Source organism: Taudactylus pleione, unplaced genomic scaffold, assembly GCF_031769625.1.
Source record: "Taudactylus pleione unplaced genomic scaffold, aTauple2 ptg000478l, whole genome shotgun sequence".
Classification (NCBI taxonomy): Eukaryota; Metazoa; Chordata; class Amphibia; order Anura; family Myobatrachidae; genus Taudactylus; species Taudactylus pleione.
The window spans coordinates 3295991-3315035 of NW_028284880.1; the positions used below are offsets into that span (position 1 = coordinate 3295991).

The 19045-nt window shown below is 45.6% G+C and overlaps 1 protein-coding gene across 1 annotated transcript in view; it reads left to right on the forward strand.

The window, feature by feature from the left end:
• The window catches only part of GRM5 (glutamate metabotropic receptor 5), a 90324-nt gene that overhangs the window by 48962 nt on the left and 22317 nt on the right, over window positions 1-19045 (forward strand). The window contains exons 4-6 of the mRNA XM_088449020.1: window positions 4540-4786; window positions 7697-7865; window positions 9503-9629. Coding sequence (XP_088305146.1) covers window positions 4540-4786; window positions 7697-7865; window positions 9503-9629 — 543 coding nt within the window. The remainder of the gene's footprint in view (window positions 1-4539; window positions 4787-7696; window positions 7866-9502; window positions 9630-19045) is intronic.

Sequence of the window (19045 nt, forward strand, 5' to 3'; positions counted from 1 at the left end):
AGATATCTCACAGTGTATATCCGCTATATCAGCAGGGTGACAGGCTGCCAGATAAAATATCTTTCATTCTGACAGGTATTTATCTGGCAATGTATGCCCAGCAATACAGATATATTGGGCACATCTGCCGGTGTGTACGGATGACTGACCAACTGATCCATTATGTTTGCCGCAGGAACAGCCAATACTGACTCCACAACCGAGCGGGCAAATTTTAATGCCCACCCAGTTGTGATGTCTTCACAGACATATCAAACAGCCATTTGGTGTATGCTTTCCAAATCGATCTCTTGGTCAGCGGGGCGGGCGGCGCCCTCTGGGTAAACCAGGTGTGTACCCCATATTCCCAGACTTTCATACTTTTTCCTAAATTTATAGGCTTATAATGCCCTAGGCACTTAGGATTAGTATTATTGTCACAGGGGAATTGCATAAAGTCACAGATTAAGCACAATGTGCTGCAATGCATAGCTTGGGTCACTTGTATTGGCCCTCTGTGTTTTTCCTTTTTATCCAGGTTGGTGTCTCAGGGGTCTATTTACTAAGCAGTGTTAGGAGACAGGGTGAAAAGTGATAAGGTGCCAGCCAATCAGCTCCCAACTGTCATTTTTCAAACACAACCTGTGAGATGGCAGTTAGGAGCTGATTGGCTGGCACCTTATCACTTTTCACTCTGTCTCCTAACACTGCTTAGTAAATAGACCCCTATGTCGCACTCAACAGCTGCATGCAATACCAGAATCAATAGCCAGGGCAATGGCATCACTAGGGGGGGTTTGGGGGTTGCGGAACGCACCAGGGGTCACCATCTGAGGGGGTGATACCAAATGCCGGCTCCGCCTCAGTGACCAAGAGTTTGGCTCTGCACTGTGAGGCCTATTTCACACTTGCCGGTTTTGCCCGGCCGGCAAATAACCAGGCAAAAGCTGGCCATTTTTTTCAGGCACTCAGTGCCTTTCACAAGCAGCGGCTTTGAGCCATTTAATTTTTTTTTTTTTAAATTTATGTACTGGGCATGCGCAGTACAGGCCGGCCGGTGTGTGTGAAAAGAAACATTGGCCCTCATTCAGAGCCACTCGCTATTTGCGGTCGTTCGTTCTAAAACAAGGGGTGGCTATTCAAATGAACCGTTCGCTGTTTGCGGTCTGTTTACGCCTCTATGTCTGAACGAGCGAACAAAACTTGCGTTCGTTTTTTGGAAAGATACGCCCCCTGGCCGCTCGCATCCTACGTCATGTCCGCTATTTATTAGATTAATCGAGTACATCGACATGGGTATGAACTGCTCGCTATTCTTGGGGTTGGTGTTTGCTACCACAATTTTGCGAGCAGTTCTGACTATAGAATAACCCAGTGACGTGGTCAATGACGCTGCTGTTTTAAATTATGCACACCCATAAAACGCCCGTTTTGACCTTTAAGCATGCCTGCGTTCTGATTTCCACTCCCCATTTTCAAGCACCTTCCCCTGTTACCATCCACATACGCCTCTTTCTGTCACTCAAAATAGCAGGCATTCGCTATTTTGCGAGCACATGAATTTCGGCCGCACTGACTGGTTAGCGCATGCGTATAACGATCCGTACGCATGCGCAGTTGGCCAAACATCGCTCGGAGCGAACGAACTGCCGCTTACGAGTGGCTCTGAATCAGGCCCATTGTTTCCTATACACCACTGGCATGCAGGGGCGGCACGGGCATGGCACAGCAGCCGTCCTTCTCAGTGGATATTTCCGGCTGTAATACGGCAACCAGGCCGTGCCCGGGCCGTGTGAAAGGACCCACCCGATTCCCTGCATCACTAAATTTCACACCTAGGCAAAAAACAGGGCGGCTTTCTGCCGGCCAGTCAAAACCGACAAGTGTTAAATAGCTCTGATGCTATTGTGCAGTGCCCGGTTCCCAGTCACTGCGGAGGAGCCAGCTGTGCAGGAAGAGTTTCTGGCGGTAGCTCAGCATCTCTGGGAATGTTGGACACGCCCCCAGAGTTCTCAAAATGGGGGCGTGCTGCTAGGCCACGCCTTTTCCCACAAGGCCTCGCTCCCTTTTCAGGACTCTATTTGGCGCACTGGATGACACTGACCCCAGTGACGCCACTGATACAGGGTTCCCTTTGCATTAGTGAAAAAGTGCGTGTAGTGAGACGCATGACTCAGCTCAGTCGCAAAATCCACGGTGCGCCAAATGAGGATAGTTGCCACAATTTGAGAATAGATATATGTCAAGACATCTGTATATACAGGGCTTAATGCAGGACAACTCTCTATCCATATGGAGTACATTCCTCATACCATCGGCTAGGATAGTAAATGCAATCATTACTTTATTAACATATTGTTTTATCCAGCAAGTACAGGGATCCTCTTCCCAGCGCTCCCCACACTATGCAGTATATTCCTGTTACTCTGGGTGCTGGTGATTCTGGTGTTAGTGTAGCAGCAGAACTATTGGCATTAGTCTTGAAGCTTCACATAAACCTACTTTAATGTGGTTCTTCACTATAGCCACGTGGGTCGGTGGGTAGCACTTTTTATACCCTTTGTGAAAACTCTAAAGTCTTACCCAGTGGCAGTGACAAGATCTGAAGATGGAGATTGCTCTGTGGTGTCACCCACGCACCCCTTTTTCCTTCTCCTAGTCTGTGTCTGTGGGAATTGTTGGCATGTAGTATAAAGGGGGGACATTACTGGTATAACATTGTGTATATATCTGTGTGTGGGGGGCAGTGCTGTTATACTATGTGAGGGTTATACTATGTGAGGGTTATTGGTGTGTGCGGTAGACACAGGGTACATTGCTATTTTTTCTGCCCTTTACTTTCTTGGTCAGCAACTGAGTGGGGTTGGGGGGGCAGTTGTACCCTTGAGCATAACATGTGCATCATATGATTCCTCTTATATCTCTCCTCTTCTCCCTCATCTCTTGGTAACCAGTCAGATAGTCAATGTCAGGATGCGGCCTGGGATCGGCCGCTACTCACCTCTGCGCTGGTGTCCTTGGGCTTAGGTGTTCAGTCGCTGGGAGTGGAGGTGAGTGGTGACTGAGTATTCTCCCTGGGGTCCGCTAGGGCTTCCGTGCGTGTGTCCTGGTTTCCGGGGTGCCGAGCATGGGCGCAGCCATGTTGGTTCATATCACCTGACTAGTCTCTCCCAATGGTAGTCCTGTGGTCACTCAGCTGATCCTCTGATCCAATGACCATCTACCCAGGGGTATTTAAGTCTGACTCCAGGAACAGAAAACTGCTGTTCAACTTTGCTGTTCCTGTGTCTGTGTTATCCATCAGTGTTTCTCTGTGTTATTTCCTCAGTGTGTTGTTTCAGCCTACTCACTATTCCCCAGTGTTAAGGTACCCATAAATCTGCGATGGATTGATGCTGTGATGCTGCAACCTGGCATCGCAGGATCGCAGAAATCCAACATGTTGGATTTTCCCGATATGACGATCTCGATCAAAAAATGATCGTGATTGTCTAAACGGGGACATTTAACATGTAAAATTTCAGCGATCCTGCGACAGATCGCTGAACATCGATGGTGGTCGGTCGCTGTTTCCTCCCGGCAGTTCGGCATTTCTGATCGCATTGATACATCGCGACAATCCGTCGCAGATGTATGGGCACCTTTACTTGTATTAGCTTCCATGCTAATTCTAAATGCACAATCGATTGCAAATTGCAGAATTGCCACAGTCGATTGCTGATGTATGGGGGCCTGACACCCCTGTCTACCTTTTCCGCACATCCCTAATCAAAACTCACTAGATTTCCAGCACTATATACTGCTGCACCTTTTATAATGCCCACATGAACCCCCGGGGTCATATACAGTATGTGTGTGTAAATCTGTCTCTGATATTAACCAGTGCCTCCACGGTAATGTCTAAATCCCCTTCATGGAGAGGACCCTGACGTCATAAGCCAGTGTCCAAGTGGGCATAGAGGGGGAATATAACCATGTGGCGAGGCCAGCGAGCCACCGTGCCCGAAGCGTGGTGAGTGCAGCGAGCCAGCAAGGGGACAACAAACTTGTTTAAGCGGGAACAAAGTACCTCTTTAGCTGGCTGTCATGGGCAGGAACTGCACTTCCGCCCTCACTCACGTCACTTCCAGGTCCCTAGCACAAAGGGGAAATACAGCCAACCGGGACCCCAGCCATTTGCCTCACCGCACGTCACTGGGTCCTAGTGCTGGTGGCTATTGCCTCTAAACAAAGGCAGCGCAGAGAGATTAGCAGTACAGCCCCATAATTTGTGCCTAGAGCGCCTTTGCGGGAACTACACAACTGGTTAAACGGTATATATCTGTTGCTATTACAATGTAACCTGTGCGCTAATGTCATTCAATTTGTAATGGTGAACATGGCCAGGCAGAGAAGTACACGCAGCTGCAGGCACATAGAACATGGATTACTCCACATCCTTTTAGACAAATAATACAAAAGAAAAACAGTACGTAATAGTTTCATTTCAGATATCATACAACTAATATTTGGATCTAACCAATTTATTTTTCTGTGTTTCTTTTTTTTTTTTAATTGCAGCTAGATTGTCTTTATCATATCAATACGCTCAAGATTCGAAAATGGGATTCGTCATCAATGCCATCTACGCCATGGCATATGGTCTCCACAATATGCAGGTGTCTTTGTGTCCAGGATACGCTGGCCTTTGCGACGCTATGAAACCCATAGATGGTCAGAAGCTCCTAGACTGCATTATGAAAGCAAATTTCACAGGTGTAGCTGGAGACATGATCGTGTTCGATGAGAACGGAGATTCGCCGGGAAGGTAGGACTACATTACAGGTCGTTGTTATTATTTATTATAATATACTTATATATTTTTTTGCAAGATTCAGAGATGTACGTTAACCCGATGGTTAGCGCACATCTCCGATTGTTAGAGGACGGCACATGCCCTGAATGTGTACCGCTCATGTGCAGCCCTCCATCTGCGAGTCCACTCACGGTGCCTCCCAGCGGACGCCTGATTGACAGGCTGCAGCGTTTGGGAGGCGGAGTGGGGGGCATTCCTGGGCAGTGCTCCCGGAAGTGACGAGGCCAGGGTCTGAGTCAGTGGACGCAGATGTCCTGGATTCGCAAGCTGCTGGTCAGGCTGCGGTAAGCTTCAGCTACCACTGCCTGGCCAAAGGGGCTACCATCACGACCATCGCTGGGATTGCAGATGCAGCAAGGAGGTATCTACAGGTTTCCTACACACATCTCCTGCTGCATTTGCATTTTAGATGGATGGAATTGCACAGACGCTTGTGTGTGCCTCTGCAATTGCATCCATCTCTGTAACTGTAGCACCTTTATAGAAGCTGAGTAAAGTGCTGTAACATTAATATTATTAATTAATCTATTAAAATTTCCAGGGAAAAAAAAAATGACAGAAGGTAACAAGGATAGTGCACATTTTAAAAATGACAAGGATAGTGCACATTTTATGCTCAGTATTATTATAAATTGTTCAGATTTTGTGGCTCATGGTTGATGTGTGTTTCTTCAATACATGGAACTACAGTATTGGTCATCCATACATTACAACTATTGTTAATTTGCTTAAGATAAATGTAAACTATTTTGGACACGGCACTATAAGAAGTAATTGGCAACGTTGAAGGACATTATACGCCAATGTGTCCTCGATTTCCAAGTACAATTCTTTATTTATCATTTTGACTATGATGTTAATTATGATTAGTAAAGAGGGTTGGAATAGACTCCCAGACGAAAGCAGGCCATGTTACAGCGCTAGCCGAGATATGACAGTTCCCGCGTGGGTCACTGCCATATACAGTGGCGCTGATAGTTGGACCGCACTCAGCCAATCAGCGGATGGTTTCTATTTGAGAAAGTAGACGCAGTTCAAAAATGCAGTACAATGTTGCAGCTACCGGCATACTATATAGCGTTCTGTATCATTGCGAACTTGGTGCAGTAGATTTATTTATCCGCTGTACAGTGTACTGTATAGTATAGAAGTAAGAAACAAAAAGACACTACCCGCTTAGAGAACAAGTCGCATTAGAAATTTTGTTTACCGCATGCTCACATGTGTGACTGTTTACACTGTCCATACGTGATTGGCCGCCTGTCTTGGCTTGCTCTAGTGTAGTACATTTATTTGTTAAAACATTAAAACAGTACTGTAGATTCACTACATTGGCTATCAGACGCATGCGCAGTGCAGTTTAGGAAAAGCGACATCTGGTGGACAGAAAGTAGTATTACACTCTCTGGCTTCTCAGTGCGTTACAGTATGCTGCGACCGAATACTCTATGATGCCACTGAATACACCAAGCTGCGTACAGGCACAGGTGTATAAGACGCGGCAAGCCTGCCATACTATAAGACGTATGGACGCTAGATGTATGAGGACACATCTGTAGTTATAGGCTGAAAGATTTCTGTTACTCATTTAAAAAAACACTGATTGCAAACCTCCACTGTTTACCAAAATCTGTCAAGTGTCCCCTGCCTGAAACTATTGCCCTCTCCTGTGCGACACAAACTGGTGTACAGCTCCCTCAGTGCCATAGTGTCTGCACTTTGGCGCAAACTCAATGATAGTGGATAACCGGAGCTAAGGTTTGGATACAAGACGTAACCTTACAAGATTTCCTACAGATTTGCAGAGAGCTGTAATATTGTTGCAGCAAATAAATATAAATTTGAGATAGGGGCTGTCTGCTCTACAATAATATATGAATAGGAGAGGGATGGGGCCGTGAGAGCACAGCCGGCTATCTTTCCAAACTGACACTATAGATGTCGGCCGAAGTCTCCAAGAGACGAGCGGCCAGGCTAGATGCAGCATCAATATATGATTCTATCCCAGCAGAAGGCGGACAAAAAGATATTAACTATGATGTGTACAGCATCTTACTTTTATTTGGATGATGCGTATTATGGAAAAAACATGGAGTAGCTTTTCAAGCAGAGCAAGTGAGCATGTCTGTCCTTATATCCTCTAATGCAGTGGACAGGGAACAAGGTTAAATCTCCCCACATGTTGTAAAAATTAAATTTCGGGGGGTAGTGGACGGACAGCCGGGTATGCATATGAAAATCATTCTATAATATAGAATGATTCATATGCATGCCCAGCTGTGCCGCAGGGAGGCTCTAAGCCGGACGCCCGCTGAAATGTTATTACCAGCGGGTGCCCGGCTCCTTCCCTGCAGCGCCGCGTTAGCCGGAGGCTGGAGTTCTCTTCTGAACTCCAGCTTCCGGCTCTCTCCATGTACAAGCTGCACTACAGGGGCATTATATGGGGGCACTACTACAGGGGCATTATATGGGGCACTACTACAGGGGCACTATATGGGGACACTACTACAGGGGCATTATATGGGGGCACTACTACAGGGGCACTATATGGGGCGACTACTACAGGGGCATTATATGGGGGCACTGCTACAGGGGCATTATATTGGGGCACTACTACAGGGACATTATATGGGGGCACTACTACATGGGCATAACTATGGGGGCACTACTACAAGGGCATAACTATGGGGGCACTACTACAGGGGCATTACATGGGGGCACTACTATATGATTTCCTTCCTTTCAAATCAAGGGGGTAACGTCGGCGTATCTAAATGTATTTTGGGGTAAAAGGTAAAAAAGTTCCCTGACCCCTGCTCTAATGTAAGTGTTTCCTCTACTCTATTTTAATATTTCCTCTAGGTATGAGATCATGAATTTTAAGAAAATGGGCAAAGACTACTTTGATTACATTAATGTTGGAAGTTGGGAGAATGGAGAACTGAAGATGGACGATGATGAAATATGGTCTAATAAGAATGCTGTGATTAGATCAGTCTGCAGCGAACCGTGCGCCAAAGGACAAATAAAGGTAATCTCAGGCGGAGAGGCTGATAATGGAACATGTACAGGTATCCATACAGGAATCTGGCCAGGGTGCGTTTGTTAGGCAATGACAGAAAACGTTAGTTATGAGCTAGGTGATCACCAGGCAATAACTGCTGGGGGGCCCCATCATTTGTCAGAGGGGCCTCTCACCTTCCAAATGCTGCTGCCCCACATGTACAGCTGCAGTTATAGGCTACATAGGGCATGTTGTGCTCTCCCACTCATACAGCATACGGGAAACATGTACAGCTGCAGTTATAGGGTACATAGGGCATGTTGTGCTCTCCCACTCATACAGCATACGGGAAACATGTACAGCTGCAGTTATAGGGTACATAGGGCATGTTGTGCTCTTCCCCTCATACAGCATACGGGAAACATGTACAGCTGCAGTTATAGGGTACATAGGGCATGTTGTGCTCTCCCACTCATACAGCATACGGGAAACATGTACAGCTGCAGTTATAGGGTACATAGGGCATGTTGTGCTCTCCCACTCATACAGCATACGGGAAACATGTACAGCTGCAGTTATAGGGTACATAGGGCATGTTGTGCTCTCCCACTCATACAGCATACGGGAAACATGTACAGCTGCAGTTATAGGGTACATAGGGCATGTTGTGCTCTTCCACTCATACAGCATACGGGAAACATGTACAGCTGCAGTTATAGGGTACATAGGGCATGTTGTGCTCTCCCACTCATACAGCATACGGGAAACATGTACAGCTGCAGTTATAGGGTACATAGGGCATGTTGTGCTCTCCCACTCATACAGCATACGGGAAACATGTACAGTATGCTGTATTTAGCACAGGGTAATATTGTCCGTTGATCACAGATGGTTACCAGACAATGGCTAAAAGGAGGCCCCATATTTAGGAAGAGAGTACTACTACCCTTTTTCAAATGTGGGTGCCTCCATGTATGCAGATGTCATTATGGGTGTGACAGACCCTCCTGCCCATATACGTAAAACTTGGCAGTGTGTAGGGTCGATGTATCAAGCAGTGAAAAGAGCAGAGAAAGGACCAGTGGTGAAGTATCCCATAGCAACAAATCAGATTTGAAGTAGTATTTCTCAAGTACATTCTATAAAATTATAGGTAGTAGCTGATTGGTTGCTATGGAGAACTTCTCCACTGGTTAACTTCTATGTCTATTTGTCTGTCTGTCTATCTGTCTCATATCTATCTATCTATCTATCTATCTATCTATCTATCTATCTATCTATCTATCTATCTATCTCATATCTATATATCTGTCTCATATCTATCTATCTATCTATCTATCTATCTCCTATCTATCTATCTATATATCTATCTATCTATCTATCTCATATCTATCTATCTATCTATCTATCTATCTAGCTATCTATCTCATATCTATCTATCTATCTATCTATCTCATATCTATCTATTTATCTATCTATCAATCTATCTATCTATCTATCTATCTATCTCATATCTGTCTATCTATCTATCTATCTATCTATCTATCTATCTATCTATCTCATATCTATCTATCTATCTATCTATCTATCTATCTATCTATCTATCTATCTATCTATCCATACGTTAATACTGAAGCACTGTTTTATGCTGATCTCCCTTGCAGGTAATCCGTAAGGGAGAGGTGAGCTGCTGTTGGACATGTACGCCTTGTAAAGATAACGAAATCGTATTTGATGAATACACCTGCAAAGCTTGTGACCTGGGCTCCTGGCCTACAGACGATCTCACAGGTAACTTTCATTTATAAAATGAACCTGCTCATTTAGCAGGTGACGGGTTTGTCAGATGTTCATGCTCCTCGCCAGGGGCATTTCTATAATGGGTCCAGGGGGGCCCACACAGCACACCCTGCACCCATATTTTGAATACTTACCACTCCGCCGCCAGAGTACCACATCAACGCCGTTATCAGCGCTGTCAAAGTCACCTGGAAAATGGCCGCCACTGCCACTTTCGTGCCATTTTGCGCATTCACAGTAGGGAAAACATCGGGAAAATGGCTGCCGCACCATTTTCCTGTTGACCTGTGCAGGTGCTGTAGACTCTGGGCACACTCTAGTGTTCAGAGTCTACCGGTGCGGCACTGTGCTCAGTGAGAGGAGGATATAGGGCCTGATTAAGACCCGCTCGCAGGTCTGATGGGCGTTTTTTTTTTTTCTTCAGACCGCTCACTAAGCTGTGTGTGACCACCCACAGCTTTTGCGAGCAGCCTGGAGCCCGTCGCAATTATCGCGACCATCGGGCTTGCGAGGAGACCCTGTGGTAGGGTCTCAGCTCTCGCAAGCCCGAGTGGACTTACTGCTCTAATAGAGCAGGAAGTCCACTACTGACATCACTAGTGATATCAGTAGGGCCACCCACAAACGCCAGGCGTTCCTAAGGGAACGCCTACGTTTGTGCAGCCACCCCTCTCCCCGCCTACAAAAAGGGGCGAGCTGTCAATCAACATCGACAGCCGCCCCGCCTTGTAGCGAGACCCGTAGCGACGGAGCACCCATCGCTGGATAGGTCTCGCGCATGCGCACGCCGGCGCAAGCGCAGTTGGGGACCATCGACCCATGCGCTTGCGAGCGGGTCTGAATCAGGTCCATAGTGTATGACATGTCCAGAGAATGACGGTTGTGAGCGCTAACACTGTTTAATACCACAAATATGTAGTACAGTTTACTACTACCTGCCAAAGCCATAGGTAATAATTTTATTCATACATTATTTCATTCTAACCTGACCCTGAAAAGCGATGTCATATATTTTACAGTGAATGGGATATCTCTATTTAAAGTCCCATTGGCATCTTTAATTAATTATATAAGAAAGATTATTGTTTTAAAAATAAAACTTGTATAATTACTTAATATCCCTTCCTCGCTCAGCGAAGCTGCAGGAGAAGGTGCCAACTTTCAATTTAAACTACAGTATTAGAAAAGCCTGCTGGGACTGTCTCTTATGACCTATTTGCATTAAATGCCACAGGCATGAGAGAGGAACAGCAAATGTCAGGGAGAAGCTGGATTAAAACAGTAAATTATTAAAAGTACAGTAAGCCTTTCTGGCTAGTATGATGAATACTGTAGACTTACGTGAATGGAAAAAAAATATAGATAAAATGTTTACGATGAATTTATCTTTTGAACTGTTTTGTGCACAGAGCATTCAAAGAGGTGAAGTCAGCTTTGGCTATAGAAGGTAGTTTGGCCTATGCCGTGTATTGCTCTATATCTCTGCATTCTACAGATGTGTCCACATATATCCTCCGTGCGCTACAAGTCGTGTTAAATATAACGCGTGAGCATCGTGTGGGTCTGCAGCGGCAAGTGTCTTTTCCTGCAACTTTTTCCCTTACCGTGCTTCTCATTCGCAAAGTGATGAGAATAGGAAGCTTTGCGAATTAGACGCATTGTACTACCGAGTCGCACGACGGCATGGTGCAACTAGAAAGGCTGTTTAAAGTGCAAGGAAGCTAGATGTAAGTGGACACATCTGTACTTACAGTGGGGCAGTTATCCATTCTACTTACAGTGGGGCTGTTATCCATTCTACTTACAGTGGGGCTGTTATCCATTCTACTTACAGTGGGGCTGTTATCCATTCTACTTACAGTGGGGCTGTTATCCATTCTACTTACAGTGGGGCAGTTATCCATTCTACTTACAGTGGGGCAGTTATCCATTCTACTTACATTTGGACAGTTATACATTTTACTTACAGTGGGGCAGTTATCCATTCTACTTACAGTGGGGCTAATATCCATTCTACTTACAGTGGGGCAGTTATCCATTCTACTTACAGTGGGGCTGTTATCCATTCTACTTACAGTGGGACAGTTATCCATTCTACTTACAGTGGGGCAGTTATCCATTCTACTTAGAGTGGCGCTGTTATCCATTCTAATTACAGTCTGGTATTTATCCATTCTACTTACAGTGGGGCTGTTATCCATTCTACTTACAGTGGGGCTGTTATCCATTCTACTTACAGTGGTGCTGTTATCCATTCTACTTACAGTGGGGCTGTTATCCATTCTACTTACAGTGGGGCAGTTATCCATTCTACTTACAGTGGGGCAGTTATCCATTCTACTTACAGTGGGGCAGTTATCTGTTCTATTTACAGTGGGGCTGTTATCCATTCTACTTACAGTGGGGCAGTTATCTATTCTACTTACAGTGGAGCAGTTATCCATTCTACTTACAGTGGGGCTGTTATCCATTCTACTTACAGTGGGACAGTTATCCATTCTACTTACAGTGGGGCAGTTATCCATTCTACTTAGAGTGGCGCTGTTATCCATTCTAATTACAGTCTGGTATTTATCCATTCTACTTACAGTGGGGCTGTTATCCATTCTACTTACAGTGGGTCTGTTATCCATTCTACTTACAGTGGTGCTGTTATCCATTCTACTTACAGTGGGGCTGTTATCCATTCTACTTACAGTGGGGCAGTTATCCATTCTACTTACAGTGGGGCAGTTATCCGTTCTATTTACAGTGGGGCTGTTATCCATTCTACTTACAGTGGGGCAGTTATCTAGTCTACTTACAGTGGGGCAGTTATCCATTCTACTTACAGTGGAGCAGTTATCCATTCTACTTACAGTGGGGCTGTTATCCATTCTACTTACAGTGGGGCAGTTATCCATTTTACTTAAACCTTCGATCTGCCCAAGTCTGCTTGTAGAGCAGAAGAGTTATCTTTACTATCAGGGACTCTTTAAAAGAGGAAGGGGCCCATGTGCAGTCTTCGTGAGGGCCTCTTCCTCTCTCTGCAGCGCAGTTTCTACTAGTAGACTCTGACACTGTGCTCTAGTCTAGGAAGGGTTTGTAGCGCCCACCTCCCTGCAATTTATCACGACCAGCAGCCGTCCCAAGGGTCCTCCAGTTCCCTATTCCAAGGAATAAAACAGTAGAAAAAATAGAAACGGCGCATGTAGGTCTAACCGGACCCAGAAGACACACTGATAATAAAAGATAAATTGTTTATTATAACATACAAGTGTAGATAATAAATGGTAGATATTGGAGATAGATTGAAAGGTCAATGACCACAATAAATTACTGCAGAAATTTGTACATAAAAAAGGAAAAAAACCTCACATGTATTATTGGAGATTAGAGCACCAGCTGTGTACTCCAATCACATGTGTTGTACTAAAGTTCTGTTAATAAATACACCTCTATAATATAGAATAAAATCCTCTTCAGGAATAGATGAATAAATGGCCTATTACTGGCATAAAATGATAGTTCCGTTATTGTGAATCCATATTGACACAAATTTTGTATCCAATCATTAGCTGTGAATGCAAAAATGTAACAGATAATAGAGCCAATGTTACCAAAAAAATGTTCCTCGCTGAGGTAAAAAGAAGGGTGAGTATTAATGCATATAAATCCTCCTCTAGCCCACCTAGGATTAAGGCTGGGGGATATGATGTGAATATGTCTCTCGCCTAGTGAGACACTTGCTGCTGTGCACTGGATCTGTGCCATGGAAAGTAAAGCAGTGATTCCGTCAATGTACGGTGTGGAGGTAATATGTCCCATGTCAGCGCTGGTTCAATAGGCGCTAGCTGATATATAGCTGCGACTGTTCACCGGAGGATCCTAGGCCGTGATGGAAGGCTAAGGCTCTACGGAGGCACTCACAGGAGTATATCAACTCCGGAGCATAGCGTTGTCTGCGACTCCAGCAGGAGGGATGGAGCTCTAACGGCTGGATCAGAAAGACGGCTCTGCTACAATTACACAGGTGCTTCAGCAAGGCAGGAATGCAGGTTAGTAGCAGTAAATGGAAAGTAACAGGGGACTAAGAGAATATATTCTACGGAAGCTAAACGAAGCATGAGTTAAAGGAACTCCAGATCCCTGTTACTTTCCATTTACCCTTCACTCTTCTCTATTTCCTTGGGACTTTATATTATTTATTTGTTGCCCCTTTCTTTAGTATTATTTTACATAATTATTGTAGTTCGTTATATGGACAACTTGTGTTGTCTTTTGGTTGTCGGAGGGAGTGTGATTAACCATCCCTAACAGGATGCGGTTACACTCTCCCCTACACCTATTAGATAATTTGTTTATGAGCTGGTCCTCTAGAGTTTTATATATATAAATACTTTCATTTGTGCCAGAATTATATTTTGGTATCTATACACCTCTTTGCATATATATATGTACGTTTAGTAATAATTCCTAATATATATTTCCTGTAATAGGGAGTATATAATGTTGACCAATATGCACTATGTTTTATTAGTGACAAGGAATAAATAATGAATAAAAATAATAAAAATAATAATATAGACAGATCTACGATCTGCATGTGCTTCAACATTTACAGATGATTTTTAATTATACATTGATTGCATTTTACTTTGACAGATTTGATATGAGTTTCTGTTGACATTTACTTAATCTGTGAATGCAGAGTAGATATATGTGGATTACAAACGTGAAAAATGAAAAAAGAAGTATCTAAATCAATTGGGTTCAGGAATGCCGATTACACAGGGACAAAATAGATTGCAGGTGCTGTCTGGACTAATGAATGAAATTGATTGGCAGGTTCCCTCTTTAAATACGACACCTTCCTGCTCCTAAGACATCCTTCTGAAGAAATTCTCAATAGAGAAAGAAACGCGTTAAGGGTGTCCCTGCTACTAACCTGCATTCCTGCCTTGCTGAAGCACCTGTGTAATTGTAGCAGAGCCGTCTTTCTGATCCAGCCGTTAGAGCTCCATCCCTCCTGCTGGAGTCGCAGACAACGCTATGCTCCGGAGTTGATATACTCCTGTGAGTGCCTCCGTAGAGCCTTAGCCTTCCATCACGGCCTAGGATCCTCTGGTGAACAGTCGCAGCTATATATCAGCTAGCGCCTATTGAACCAGCGCTGACACGGGACATATTACCTCCACACCGTACATTGACGGCATCACTGCTTTACTTTCCATGGCACAGATCCAGTGCACAGCAGCAAGTGTCTAAGAACACTAGGTGAGAGACATATTCACATCATATCCCCCAGCCTTAATCCTAGGTGGGCTAGAGGAGGATTTATATGCATTAATACTCACCCTTCTTTTTACCTCAGCGAGGAACATTTTTTTGGTAACATTGGCTCTATTATCTGTTACATTTTTGCATTCACAGCCAATGATTGGATACAAAATTTGTGTCAATATGGATTCACAATAACGGAACTATCATTTTATGCCAGTAATAGGCCATTTATTCATCTATTCCTGAAGAGGATTTTATTCTATATTATAGAGGTGTATTTATTAACAGCACTTTAGTACAACACATGTGATTGGAGTACACAGCTGGTGCTCTAATCTCCAATAATACATGTGAGGTTTTTTTCCTTTTTTATGTACAAATTTCTGCAGTAATTTATTGTGGTTATTGACCTTTCAATCTATCTCCAATATCTACCATTTATTATCTACACTTGTATGTTATAATAAACAATTTATCTTTTATTATCAGTGTGTCTTCTGGGTCCGGTTAGACCTACATGCGCCGTTTCTATTTTTTCTACTCTAGTCTATTGCGCATGCGCGGGGCTCTTGGAACGTAGGTCCGAAGACATTTACCCGGTGAATTTTGTACTGCACATACATAAATCCCCAGGAAAGAAAATGCACCATTGTCTCTGTGATTAGTGCAGCAACAACGTGGGACGAGAGGTTAGCATACTATATGGGTACAGGGTGTGCACACCCTGTGTTAGAAATGATGAATGTGTAGGAGATGATATTGCACAGTTATATAGGCACACACCAGCAGATGACTCAAACTAAGAATGGGATAGGTACGGGATGCCGGTGCTCGGGATCCCAGCGGTCAAAATCCAGACGCTGGCACCCCGACAGGGTTAGGGTACCAACACCTGTCAGTCGGTATCCTAACCCTCCCCCTCTCCCTAACCCCCCCTCTCCCATGCCTAAACCTAGCCTCCATCCCTAGTGCCTAAACCTAACCTTCCCTTCCCCACACCCTAAACCTAACCCTCCCCCCTCAGTGCTTAACCTTAATCCTCCTCCTTGTGCCTAACCCTAACCCTCCCCCTAACCCCACTACTTACCTTCAGTTTACCGGTGGTCAGGATGCTGACACAAGGATTCTGACAAGTGTATGGATTCCGGCGCATGCATTCTGAGCACCGGAATCCGCTGAGCCGGGATATTGAATGTATACCCTATGAACAGCCCAGTTACTTAACCAGTGGTGTTGGTTTATTGAGCGATAGTAGGTACAGCCGTACTCACTGTTACATGCACACTGGTATGGAGCGGAGTGGAGTTATATACAGCTCACCAGCTTATGACTGTATGCTGCATATGGGTAGTGGTGCACAATACTGGAACAGCTTCATAATCATGTATTATCCAGGTTCTCTATAGGAGCTAAGTAGGAGACTTCTGTCTTCCACCATGTCACTCTTACACAGCACAATGATGGCTGCAGTCACATCAGGTTGGAAGACGGACCTCCCTGCAGACTCTGGGTCCTAGTGCCCAGCATATATGCACAGTGACGAGAGAGTACAGGAACCTATTGCTTTCTAACACCTTGCACCCATTATAGTTATGCCACTGACTACTATACATTCCTTCATGTTTCTTAGTGGCCTATTTATCAAGCCTTAAGCCATGCAAGAACCGTTTCCGACATGGTGCAGGCATATCTCATAGTTGCCTACCTTTTATAATCTCTTCCCGGGAGAAGCCTGGGTAAGAGAAGCAGCAGGGGGCCGATGGGGGCGGGGCCTAATGATTTGCGTAATTAAGCCCCGCCCCTCACGGCAAAACTGCCGCAATTGGGTAAAATTTACATAGGGGGCGGGGCCAAATGCTGTGATTCATGCAGAATCACATCTTAAGCCCCGCCCCCTTCACGGACCCGCGATCGCAGCGGGTATTCTCCTCATTCTGCCCACTTCACTAGGAAGTGGGCAGAATGCCGGAGAAATGCCTACCCTACCGGGGGTGCGGGGGGTTACCCGAAAAATCGGGAGCCTCCCGCGAAAACCGGGAGGGTAGGCATGTATGGCATATCTTAGTATCAGAGCTATTTAAGAAAAAGCTGAACGTCGGAGAAATCAGAAATATTGCCCGAGTTATGTAAAGTAATGCAAAGTACCACATTCCCTATAATTCTCAATGGTGACTGCGGTCTGGATCAATTTTCTTAAGCTCGAAAAGCTTTGCAGTTCCTGCTAGCTAACACCATCTGAAGATGACGATGGTATTTCTGGATAGATCATCACGCTAGAGGGATCTGCTGATCCCTCCCTAGTAGACTCTGTACAGTTTACCTCCCTCCTAATCACTAATTATGATGGCCGCACATGCACAGTAGAATAGGCCTGGCAGATCGCGCTCCAGCATAAGGCTATGTTAAGTTGCTCTAGTAGTCCATCTCTTATCGCTGCAAATAGCGACAATAACAGATGATACTTAACAGGGCAAAAGTGAGATGGGACATAAACAGACCCCTTAATATGAAAGGCAAGTGTTCTCTTTGCTTGACGGAATGGTCATTATTTGGGCCAGAGCAGTGCCCAAGCCTGGGATGTTATTCTCCCTAAAATATCACTCTAGTGCGGTTTTATGGCCCAAAACGGCTGAATAGTAAAGACTCACTGAATGTACTTATTATGATGAATGCATAAAGATTTTGTCGAACGGTCAAAGGTCCGAACAAGAGGTTTGTAAAGTGAGGGGTGTATGTAATAGCCTGCAGACTGCAGGCATCGGCGAGTTCCGTGCGAGACCGCCCAATGTTGTAAGGAATCGGTATGATTTACCACCAGACCATGCCTGGCGGTTGGAATCCCGACAGCGGCATACCGGCAGAGGAGGAAATCCCGTTCGTCCAAGGTAAGTATTCTCTAACCTAATTTTACCCGCTAACCCTCCCTTAGGGGTGCCTGACCCTAACCTTCCCCTAGTGGTGTAACTAGGGTATTTGGAGCCCAGGGCAAATTTGAAAAGGGAGCCCCTCCCCCCCCCCCGATGTGCGGCAAAAAAAATGGACGTGGTAACTTAAAAATGGGGCGTGTCACGCTGAACATCCCTATCCATATGCACCTTAACCCCAGTAGTACCCCTTATACAGTACCCCCAGTATGCAGTTGTGGTCCCTCTTATGCAGGCCCATAGTAGTGCCCCTTATACAGTATCCCCAGTAGTGGTCCCTCTTATACAGCCCCCAATTAGTTCCCCTTACTCAGTACCCCCAGTAGTGGCCCCCCCAAATGCAGTGCCCCATGTAGTATTCCCCCTTATGCAGTGCCCCCAGTAGCAGTCCCCACAATGCAGTGCGCCTAGTAGCGGTATCCCTTTATGCAGTGCCCTTTATATGGTGCCCCCAGTAGTAGTCCTCCCCCCTATGCAGTGCCCTTTATATAGCGCCCCCAGCAGTAGTCCCCCCATGCAGTTTTCCCAGTAGTGATCCCCCTTATGCAGGCACCCAGTAGTGATCCCCCCTATCCAGTAGTGGCCCTTCCTATTTTTGCCTCCAGTAGTGGTCCCCCGAGTGCAGTGCCTCTAGTAGTAGGCCCCTTTTATAATGCCCCAGTGGTAGTTCCCCCCCCAAGTAGTAGTCCCCAGTAGAGGTTCCCCCTCCCGATTAAGTGCCCCCAGTTGTAACCCCCCCAGTAGAGGTCCTCCCAATAATGGTGCCCCCAGTAGTAGCCACCCCTCCCCCGTTGTGCCCCCACCCCCAGTAGAGGTCCCCCCAGTAGTAGCCACCCCCCTCCCCCGTTGTGCCCCCAGTAGTGCAGACAGGTTTAAAAAATATATATATAAAAATATACTTACCTGAATCCACGCTGCTGCTCCGGTCTGCGACACCGCTCCCGCCGCCGCCGCCCACCAGTCCTCCCGGGCTGGCGCGCTCAGCATTATGGGAGAGACATCATGATGTCATGACATCTGTCCCATTACCCAATGCAGGAGCCGGACGGAAGCCCGGCTCTTGCAGTGGGTGCTGCAGCAGTCAATGAGAGTCTGACTCTAATTGGCTGCTGTTTAACACACGCATCGCCGCCAGCGCTGGCGGCGTTGCGTGTGTTATGCACAGCCTGAGCCCGCCTCCTAGCGCTATTGGGCAAGCGCTCAGGGGGAGGGAACAGGCTC